The sequence below is a fragment of the Plutella xylostella genome, chromosome 14 (assembly GCF_932276165.1).
Source record: "Plutella xylostella chromosome 14, ilPluXylo3.1, whole genome shotgun sequence".
NCBI classification, from domain to species: domain Eukaryota; kingdom Metazoa; phylum Arthropoda; class Insecta; order Lepidoptera; family Plutellidae; genus Plutella; species Plutella xylostella.
In genome coordinates, this window is record NC_063994.1 from 4,135,096 (window position 1) to 4,146,052 (window position 10,957).

Below are 10,957 nucleotides of genomic sequence, written 5' to 3' on the forward strand. Positions count from 1 at the left end.
TTCTGCAGCGTACAGTAAGATGGGAAGAATAAGCGCTTTGTACACCAAAAGTTTAGTCTGCAGTTTAAGGTCATGTGACTTCCAAACACGACTATTTAATTTGCCGAAAGTGGCTGCTGCCTTAGCTATGCGTCCAGGTATTTCCGACGCGAGGCTGTTGTCATCTCTGATTTGGCTACCAAGGTATGGAGGAGCGAAGGTGTTGCCACTCCTCCATTGAAAAGGGAGGATCCTTCGACCAAGCTGGGCGGTTTAGCTTGGTGGGCAACTGCCCGACGATATCTGTATATATACTGAGTAGCTGTAATTCTTAGATACCGCGATGTAGGATTTGGTATTTTGCTTTCACTCTTCCATGCCATCTGTTGGTCGTCCTTGATATCTCTTTGCTGGATCTATATCTTGACTTCTATGCTTGCGCGTATTCATTATAGATGTCGCCACATCACTCTCCCCCGAGACCGTAGGTCGATATTCTTCAGTGCTTCTGATACGTCTTGTTCACCAGGCCAGATTGCCGCTAGTCCGCCTTTCAGGACTATCTGCGGTCTTCATTCGCCGTAACCCCACTTCGTCTTCAACCGGGAGAGTTGACGCTCGATCGTACCGGCTTGAAGAGTAGTGCATGGTTAGGCGCGTGGCGATGTCCCCAATCCAGCTCCAACCGGGAGAGTTGCCGCTCGATCGTACCGGCTTGAAGTGAACTGCAAGGATCGCTCTGCTACGACTGTTCCGGTGCGTTGCCCCAATGCTTCTTCGACCAGGAGAGGTGGACCCTGGACCGACGCTGCTACGGCTGGCCGAAGTGCACTGCAAGGTCGCTGCAGTCTGTCTGCTCGAGGGTGTGACCAGGCTCGCGCATTTCCGCTGCAAGCTGGTGGTCACGGTGCCCATGGAATCTGCAAGCTGGTTGACTCGGGTGGCTGCTGAAGGATGCTGTGGGGGTGATGGTACTGCTGGACTTCATCTTGTAGCTGCTGGAAGGTCTGCTGATAGTCTGTGAGGTCATCGACATGGTGGAAGATGTTCTGCTGCTGCTGTTCTGCATGGTCATCATCAGGTCGTGTTCAGGTTGTAGGGGTCACCAATATGGAGGAGCGAAGGTGTTGCCACTCCTCCATTGAAAAGGGAGGATCCTCCGACCAAGCTGGGCGGTTTAGCTTGGTGGGCAACTGCCCGACGATATCTGTATATATACTGAGTAGCTGTAATTCTTAGATACCGCGATGTAGGATTTGGTATTTTGCTTTCACTCTTCCATGCCATCTGTTGGTCGTCCTTGATATCTCTTTGCTGTATCTATATCTTGACTTCTATGCTTGCGCGTATTCATTATAGATGTCGCCACAAAGGTATTGAAATTTGGTCACTTCTTTTAGGGGTTTTCCGCACAGTTGTACTGACGAGCGGTTGGCGTCAAGACCTCTAGGTGGTTGTTTAAGGACTTGTGTCTTGAGACGCTTATGACCAAGCCAAATTTACAACAAGAGTTGTGCAGAGAATCCATGCATCTCTGAAGCGATTCTAGACAGTCTGTCATCAGGCACACATCGTCGGCATAGAGGACTTCCATGACAGAGAGCTTGCGAATTTTAGTTTTTGCCCTGAATCGAGAGAGATCAAACACGCTTTTGTCTGTCCTAACAGTGAGTTCTATTTTGTCATTGCATTGTTTCAGTGCATCGTTCATAACAGCCGCAAAATATATTGCAAATAGTGTTGGCGCCATAACACAACCCTGTTTAACCCCGCTAGACACTGGAAAAGGATCTGAGAATTCGGTTTCATGTTGGACCTTGGCATTCATGTTATCATGGAACTGTCTGATTATATTAATGAATTTCTCAGGACAGCCAGCTTTCCTTAGTACGGTCCAGAGAGCATTGCGCGGCACACGGTCGAATGCTTTTTCCAAATCGACGAAGCACATATATAGGGGTTGGTTCTGTTCTTGGCTTTTTTCCTGTATTTGTTTAACTACAAATATGCCGTCTACAGTACCCCTATACGGGCGGAAGCCACACTGAGTCTCTGGAAGTATTTTTTCTGCGAGTTTGCTAAGGCGGGTATTAATTATATGTGCTAGCACCTTTCCAGCAGTACAGAGAAGGGAGATGCCTCTGTAAGAGCCACAGTCAGATATTTCGCCCTTGCCTTTATAAAGTTTACAGATGGAGGCATCTTTCCAGTCCTGTGGCACTACTTCAGACTGCCAGATTTTCTTTATGAGCTCAAACAATTTGTTTTTAATATTTGGGCCACCATATTTAAACACTTCTGAAGGTAGACTGTCATTTCCAGGTGCTTTGGCGTTTTTGAGACGTTTGGTTGCCAGATGGAACTCTTGAAAGGTTGGTGGATGAGCAAGATTTTCACTCGTTGGTAGACATTCGAGGGCATCTATATAAGACATGTCAGTAGTCTGCGCAATAGGGTTCAAGACCTCATTGAAGTGTTCCGCCCAGCGGGCTAGGATATCTTTTTGTTCGGTCAGTCGGCAACTCTTATCCTGCGAGAATATCGGTGCTGTCCTTTTTGATCTAGGACCGAAGACAGTCTGTAGGCCTTCGAAGAATTTACCTGTTTGGTTTGTATCAGCAAAATGCTGCAGTTCGTTGGCTTTATCTGTCCACCATTTATCTTTCAGCTGACGCACTTTTGCCTTGAGCTGGCGGTGAACCGCTTGACGATCGTTATTATTTGATCGGTTATTGAGAGATTTTCTATAATCTTCCACGAGTTTTCGGATTTCTGTGTCGGAGTTGTCGAACCAATCTTGGTGTTTCCGTTCAGGTTTACCGATGACTCTTGTAGCACTACCATGAAGGTTCGATGCTAGCGAAGACCAACCATCATTTACAGACGAGCAGTTTATATCGACCACCTTGGCACCGAAATCAGTATCAAGCGCTTGTTGAAGTTCTTTGCTGTGAACGAGTCTTGTAAATGCTAGTCTTGCTGGTGTTTTGTGAGCTGCTCTTCGAGGTGGTTTGTATGACAGTTTAAGTTTTGACCTAATTAGGCGATGATCTGTCCAGCCCTGTGCGCCTCTCATTGCTCTTGTGATCAGAACATCTTTAAGGTCCTTTTTACGAACAATGACATAATCTATGAGGTGCCAGTGCTTTGATCTAGGGTGCATCCACGTTGTCTTATATTTGTCTTGCATCCGGAAAAATGTATTGGTGAGACAGAGGCCAAACTCCATACACAGAGTCAGGAGATCAAGCCCATTGGTGTTGCAATTCCCAACCCCATGCCGTCCGAGGACCCCCTCCCATGCATCATAGTCCGTGCCGACACGAGCATTAAAATCACCTAGCAGCATGATTTTGTCCTGTGGTGGAACTCTTTCTAGAACGTGGCGTAGATCTTGGTAGAATTTAATCTTATCTTCATCTGAGGCCTTGAGAGTGGGAGCGTAAGCGCTAACAAGATGCATGTGCTTCGAAGATGAGATTTGAAGACGAAGTGTCATCACGCGGTGATTAATTCCCTTAGGTACTTCCACTAGAGACTTCGCAATCTGGTTCCGGATAGCAAATCCTACTCCACTTACTGCCTTCTCCCCAGATGGTTTTCCGATCCAGTAGTAGGTATATCCACCCAGTTCTTCGCGCAGCTCTCCACTTTCGTTAAGATGGGTTTCACTAATTGCAGCTATATCAATGTTGTACCGGGACAGCTCTCTTGCAATTAAAGCAGTTTTCCTTTCTGGACATAGGTTGGATTCATTATCCAGGAGAGTCCGAACATTCCATGCTCCGATTGTTGGTTGTTTTCCATGTTTCTTATTTCGACCGCATAAGAGTTGGTGACAGATGCCCGCGGTATGACATCTGAGCAGATGTGAGACGGACAATGTATAGGCCACCTTTTCTAGGCCCCTCCCCGGATTGGGGAGAGCAGTGCGATCCTAAATAGGGCTGCTCTGTCATCAGACGTGCTGCCGAACCCGTCCTCCCGCCTCAGTCGATTTCGGGAGCGACCACTCTCGTCTGACCGCCTACGTGCCGAGTGCCAGCTAAAGCACTGACCCACCAAGGCCCTTACCTCACCACCAGCACCCGATCGCCGCAGGACTTTTAGTCTCGTAATCCACTTTGTGTGGCAAGAGTCATCCGCGCGTGAACATTTTTAGTGGGCAAGCATTTGCGCTGGTGCAAACCCCCTCTCTCGACTTCACCTTCCTGATACCAGTGGATCGGGGAGCCGATACGACTGATGGGAAGGTGAGGTTGCAGTGATTGGCCGCATGCACTTAAATAGATCCCAGCATGCGCCCTGAGCATATCACGTTGCTTCGCTACATCGCCATAGCAGCCGGAACGTATGTCATACTGACGGTGCCCGCCTCCTACACCAACATAGTCTTCATGCACTAATCGGGGGATCACCCTAAATAACTGCGTCTACCGGAGTGTGCACAGTCCCCTTCACTAGGTTTAGCCCGCGGGTCGACGCGGTTTACCAGGGTGTGGCCGCTGCGTGCACGACAGCTACTTGGAGCCACTAGTGAAGAGATTATGGAGGTTTGTAACCCAGTCAGCAACCACCACTCACAAAGCAAAGCAGGCCTAGAGAAGGAAAGCAAAGCAAAGCAAGCCGACCGGCAATTCTGGAAAGGTACTGCTACTAAACACACCACGACACCCCATCTTAAAATATTATGGCTTCTAATTGAATGGCAATAATTAAAATGCTACTTTAACATAAATTCAAGAATCTAATACATTTCAAAGTATAAATCAATTCAGTATTTTACAGGAAGTTAGTTTTGAACTTGACTACAAATGAACTATTGAACCATCTAGATAGAGTGTCGTAGGTTAGGATGCGTTCAGAAAATTCGGAACATAACTAGTATAGTAATTTACGTTTAGAAATTAATAAAGTTATTATTCTGAGCATATACAGAAAACGCCCACATATACGTAGATAATGTCATAAAATATATAATAATATATCTAAATAAATATATAATATAATAACTTAATACAGATATATAGTATAAATAAATAAATGTATATTAAACAATCTAAATATAAACTAATCTATTATAATAAGCTTCTACCAGGCCTGTGTCACTCCGCGCATGGGCGGCGCAGGCGCCAGCCTGGCGCCTGCCCCATCGATGGGGCAAATCTAGTCGGCTGCCGCAAGCGGAAGACGATACAGCGCGCGCTATTTGTTCCTATTTTGTACTAGTTTATAAATGTCGTATTTAGGTATTTATTAAAAATTATGAATAGAAAAATGGACATAAAAAGAAAAAAAGCAGCAAAAAAATACTGTGCCGTATTTAATTGCTTAAATACGGATCGTGATCCAAATTTAATTTTTTTTAGATTACCAAAAGATGCTGACAGGTAAAACTAATCTAAGGGCGTCTTGCACAACAAAGTTAAATAAAATTAAATAGTTTGTCTCTTGCTCTGACAGTATAATGTCAGAGCAAGAGGTCATAGATTTAATTTTATTTAACTTTGTTGTGCAAGACGTCCTAAGTATTTTATTGATTTCTTCTACGTTCCTTATTTGAAATGAAATTAATCCGAACTACAAACCCTTTTTTTTCTCCACGTTGAACAAAGTCTATTCCAATTTTGTTTTCGTTAAAGTATTAAATTTACAGACACAACTACCTTCAAAATGCATTAATGAATCGATTATAAAATGTGTGAAACTAACACGTTCTGTATCATAATATAAATTATATCCATAATATAAATTATAACGAAAAAAAAACATGTTTTCACAAAATTAAATGTTTTAGGTATTCATACACATTTTATGTACTTCAAAATATCTTAACTATGAAATTGTTATTGTTTTTACTGGTTATTTCCAATAGAAAAAAAGTTTGGAATAGCTTTGTATTCTAAATTCAAATTAATTTTGTTTTAAAACATGACATTCTTTTTACAAAGTCAGTCCGTTGCTTAGTAAACGTTGTAGTCTGTGGTGCTGAGGCAACCCTAAGGTGGCTTCTTTTTCAATGCGTATAACCACGTATAACTTATTATGCACTGTAGTCCAGTGAAATAAACGCTAAACGTATTTAAATCAAATTTTAAATACATTTTGTACCAAACTGACAGACGTATGACAGGCTACTAAATACGTTTAGCGTTTGGTGAAATTCCACCTAACATGGAAAAAACAAATACTACTTTTGGAACTAACAAATTTGCCTTACATTTTGACAGTGACATTTGACGATACGCAACGAAAACGGAGGTTTCGAATCCTGTGTTCGGGCAACAGCAAGCGTATTCGGGTTATATCACTGTACGAAATTGCGAAAAACCACATTCCGTAGCACATTACTGTAGATTTAACATAACAGAGCTGGACAAGGAATGACGAAATCAATGTCTCCTTGCCGATTGTGACGTTCCCTACCTGTTTACCTATCGTCCCTACTGGGAGGTAAATAAAAGAGGTAGGTAGGTCCAACGAAAATAGTTTATTGATGGCCGCAGGCCACCTAAGTCGGTAGAACGGGTCGTGGTGTGTCGGCCTAGTATCTGATTTCACTGCGTAGTTCAAGCACTCCCCTGGATGGTCAGATGCCGGTGGAACAGGTCGTCAGCCACGGGCAGGGTTGTAGGTCGCCGTGCTCAGCTGTAGGTCCGAAGCGGAAGCGAAGCAGAGGGTGATGCAGCAGTAGGTAGCGAAGCGAAGCCTAGGTCTTCTAAATCCCGTACTGAAATCTTCTTAAATCCCGTACTGAAATCTTCTTAAATCCCGTACTGAAATCTTCTTAAATCCCGTACTGAAACCCTGGAATGGCCAACGAAATACGTTAGGAATGATTCCATAACGTTCCGTGTTACCACCGACGGCAACGCATTGTAGGTAAGTACTTATGTAGCAAGCGGTGCCGTGGTGAAAACAATCAGAACGGAGTTTACAATTGCGAAGAATTAAGTAGGCTTTAAATTTAACAAAAGATAATGAATGCAGAAGGCAAATAAAAAAGAAATATTTAAGTTACAAGTTTAAAAAATGAAAATATTAAAAAGGTGAAGGTAGGATACGGTATTCAAAATGCGACCACTGGAATATTCCAACGGTCGGTTGAACACCGTAACCGCCAATAAACAGCAATTCAAAAGCTAAGAAGAAAAGTTAGCACACAAATTAAAATAAATAACATTTGTTCACAACTTACCCAATATGGGGGTTTGAGGATTTATGTAAAACACAGGTACACAGAGCCAGCAGCGCCTTGTATAGCGGACCCGGAACGGTTAGGACACTTAAGGTGCACTATCTATTTAAAAATTTACTTTTAAGTCGCAATGATTGTGCGAAAGCAATTATTATTTAGATGCGCAAGCGTACGTTCGAGTCCAGTGATGGCAAAGCTAATGAATGACTAGCGAGCGGCGACAGCCGTTGAAAGTGTCACGATGTCACGGAATGTTAAAAATAATACCAGGTTATGAACAATAAATTTCTACCAATATTAAAATGTGGGCAGGTTTATGAAACTAAATTTCTACCATAAACTGTTTATGACTACAGATTACGTTTCAGTATTTTGAGTGCGAATGTACTTTAAAAGAAGTTATGTTTTAAAATGTTATTAAGTTGTAGGTATTAGGTTTAATTAATGTTTTTATTTATTTATTATAAAGTTAATTATTAAAATAAGAAAATAGGCTATATTCAGTTTAAAAATATGTTTAATTAAAGACATGTACGTCTACAACGTTACATTACCCCCCGTCTCACGGAAAGGATTTTATCCTAAATAAAATCCGGTTAAATAATAAAAATAAAATGTAAAAATACTACGCTTTCATACATACCTGTCAGAAAAAAACATTCAATCTTCAACTTCATACTTCCACATTCAAACTAAGCAATAAAAATCATATTAGATTATTAACGCAAACCATTCAAAACAAAAGTCATTCTTTTAAAAAAATATCAAAAAATGACTAATACTTTCACAATTTATTATTATTATGTCACCTGTTGAAAATATACGTATAGATAATGTTGATGTTTAAAAAAAGTAAAAAAAAATGTCAAATATGCAAAATAAATAAAAAAAATCCTATTTTCGACTAGTTCTAGTTCCATGTCCGCTGGAAAAGTGCTTTACCGGGTGTAACACACTCAAAATTGGCCTGTGTTTTAGAAAAATCCTCGAACACACCCTGTAAGCATCCAAACCGGACTCGAGGATAACGTCAGAGGGAAAGTTTATAGCCAGCTCCACAATACTGGACGCTGGAACTGTACCTCTGATGGACACCTCGTATTCCAGTTCCGATTTTTGAAGGGACAAACATTTTATGGGGAACATGGTGGAAAAAAAAATGACAATGGGGGAAAGCAACAATATGGATATTATACAACACACGAAATAAAGAGCGCGGCATGTCCGAGACACGCCGCGCTCTTTATTTCGTATTTATTCAAACTACAATGAAAGCGGCCGCGTGTGTTGTTGCTGTGCTTATTATTCGTAAATTACGTAGAAGAAGGAATAAAAGAAAGTGTATTAAAAAAAGGCAGTGTTGGATGCGACCACTCTTTCAACAAAGGACAAAGAATCTGAAAGGGATCTTTTACGAAATCAACTACCGAACGCCACAGTTTTTAAGATTATCTTTGGAAGAATTCGAACACATACATACATTGGTAGATCCATTTATTAAAAAAATGGATACTCACTGGCGAACGGCAATAACGTCGAAGGAGAGACTTGCAATAACGTTACGTTATTTGGCTACAGGAGACTCCTATTCCAGCCTACAATACACGTTTCACGTATCAAAGCAAACAATATCAACAATAATTCCAGAAGTGTGCGATGCCATAGTGAGAGCTCTTAAGGACATGGTACAGGTAAATTATTATGAACTTTATTACTTATATTATTTTTATTATTTGGTGAAATATTTTAAACTACAGATTTTTAATTTATTTATTTTCATAATTAAGTAGTAATTAAATACAACACAATCATCATACGTCAATCACAGTTGTTCTCAACTAATTCACAATATTAATCTACATCCGTGTCTAAATCGCGAATCAATTGTGTAAGGCCAGTACCCATGTTACGTACTAGAAGATGATGAGTCATGATCGGTAAACTGTGAAGTGAAATATCCTCGTCTGTTTTCAACGTTATATTCTTGTGTTGATGATTGATTGAGGAGGTCCATATCAGCTTCGTATAGTATAGTATTTATTGAATGTTTGACTCTCGTAAACATAGTGGCATCATATTTTCTTAGTTCGGCTGCTATGTGCATGCCAAAAGCAACGTAAGGATCATTACTACTGTCATTTTGTTTTCGCATTACTTCTAATGCTTCTTCTATCATTTGATTTTCAGCATCATACTCTGACTCTTGATATGTCCTCTTGTTAGCGGGCATTTCTTTTCTTGGCTTCTTGGTATTTGTATCTTGGTCTCGAGTGCCTTGTTCCGAAGTTCCTGGTTCCGAAGTTCCTGGTTCTGAAGTGCCTTGTTCTGAAATGCCTTGTACCGGAATAGCTTGTTCTGTATTACCCGGCTCTGAGGGTGAGCCACAATCCTGAAACAAAATAAATAAAACGTTATTAATTTTTTTTTCAGCTACCAGTGTCAGAGCAAGATTGGAAAGCAGTATCTAAAGACTTCGAGGAAAAATGGAATTTTCCGCACACTATTGGGGCGTTAGATGGAAAACACATAAATATTCAAGCTCCTTTTCGTAGCGGCACTGAATATTTTAATTATAAAAAGTTCTTTAGTATCGTGCTATTAGCATTAGTAGACGCAAACTACAATTTTATGTATGTTAACATAGGAAGCCAAGGTCGAATTTCAGATGGAGGAGTTTATAAACATTCCGAATTGTATCGAAAGGTAGAAAATAATCAACTTAATGTACCAGCGCCAGAAATTTTACAAATACCCTACATAACTAAAATACCATATGTAATATTAGGAGATCAAGCTTTTGCATTAAGCACACATTCGATGACACCATTTGCAGGAATTCATTCAAAAGGGTCAAAAGAAAGGATTTTCAACTATAGACTATCAAGAGCACGCCGAGTAGTAGAAAATGCTTTTGGAATCATGTCGGCAAAATTTAGAGTATTGAGAAGTACAATGATTTTAAGCCCAAAATCAGCCAAAACCATAGTTCTAGCTACTGTTCACTTGCATAACTTCCTTCGCAGAGACTCTTTATTAAAAAAAACAAATGATTCGACGATTGAAACAGCTTCCTTTACTCCAAATCAATTTATTACCACTCCTTCTGATATTCGTATTTTTTTGTCAAGATATTTTATGACAAACGGATCAATTGATTGGCAAGAAAGATATTAAATAATTGCATAACCTTAGGTAAAAAATGGCCAAAATTAATAAACAGCCCCTTAGCATTATTTGATCTCATAGATTTTGCAGTATGCGGGGTGTATGTATAATATGGCCGTTACATCTAAAGTAATATTAAAAAGAGGAAAGTTTTTTTTGTTTGTTACGATTTAACTCAAAAACTACTGGACCGATTTTGATTTTTTTTTTACTATTACAAAGCTACATCTTCACTGAGTAACATTAGGTTATAATTTATAAAAAAACAACCAGACCACGCGGGCGAAGCCGCTGGCGGAATGCTATAGTCTAAAAAAAATATAAAAGAAATAGGTACTTACCACTGCATCAATAGGGTTATTCCTGTCATGTAAAAAACTAAATGCTTCATAAGCAAACCATTTAGATTTATAGGCCTCGTTTCTACCTGCAACAGAAAAAAGAACATTATAACAACTAAAACATAAGCTGATTTTGTGTCTTATTAAAGAATTGAATTACGCATTTCATACATGTTGGATAATCGCGAGGGTAACTTGAAAATTAGATTTTTTTGTTTGTTGAGATATCTTAATGATTATGGTGTCAAATAAAAGGTCTAGGTCTAAAACCATT

At 40.3% G+C, this 10,957-nt stretch overlaps 3 protein-coding genes and 1 long non-coding RNA gene across 4 annotated transcripts; 1 reads left to right on the top strand and 3 right to left on the bottom strand.

Annotated features, from left to right (window-relative positions):
• Nucleotides 1-790: 790 nt before the first annotated feature.
• LOC125489522 lies at nt 791-4,292 on the bottom strand. Its single transcript, XM_048625535.1, has 3 exons — nt 4,187-4,292; nt 2,090-3,714; nt 791-1,042 (listed from the first exon to the last, which is right to left on the bottom strand). Exons 1-3 carry the CDS (start codon nt 4,290-4,292, stop codon nt 791-793), a joined length of 1,983 nt encoding a protein of 660 aa, XP_048481492.1.
• A 2,158-nt stretch (nt 4,293-6,450) lies between these two features.
• On the bottom strand, nt 6,451-7,657 carry LOC125489434. The gene is made up of 2 exons (XR_007266988.1): nt 7,178-7,657; nt 6,451-6,786 (listed from the first exon to the last, which is right to left on the bottom strand). It is a non-coding gene; the product is annotated as an uncharacterized LOC125489434 (long non-coding RNA).
• Nucleotides 7,658-8,404: 747 nt separating this feature from the next.
• On the top strand, nt 8,405-10,689 carry LOC125489424. The gene is made up of 2 exons (XM_048625292.1): nt 8,405-8,868; nt 9,608-10,689. The coding sequence occupies exons 1-2, from the start codon at nt 8,446-8,448 to the stop codon at nt 10,349-10,351; spliced, it is 1,167 nt and encodes a 388-aa protein (XP_048481249.1). The 5' UTR covers nt 8,405-8,445; the 3' UTR covers nt 10,352-10,689.
• On the bottom strand, nt 9,194-10,790 carry LOC105380057. Its single transcript, XM_048625298.1, has 2 exons — nt 10,684-10,790; nt 9,194-9,566 (listed from the first exon to the last, which is right to left on the bottom strand). Exons 1-2 carry the CDS (start codon nt 10,788-10,790, stop codon nt 9,350-9,352), a joined length of 324 nt encoding a protein of 107 aa, XP_048481255.1. The 3' UTR covers nt 9,194-9,349.
• Nucleotides 10,791-10,957: the final 167 nt, after the last annotated feature.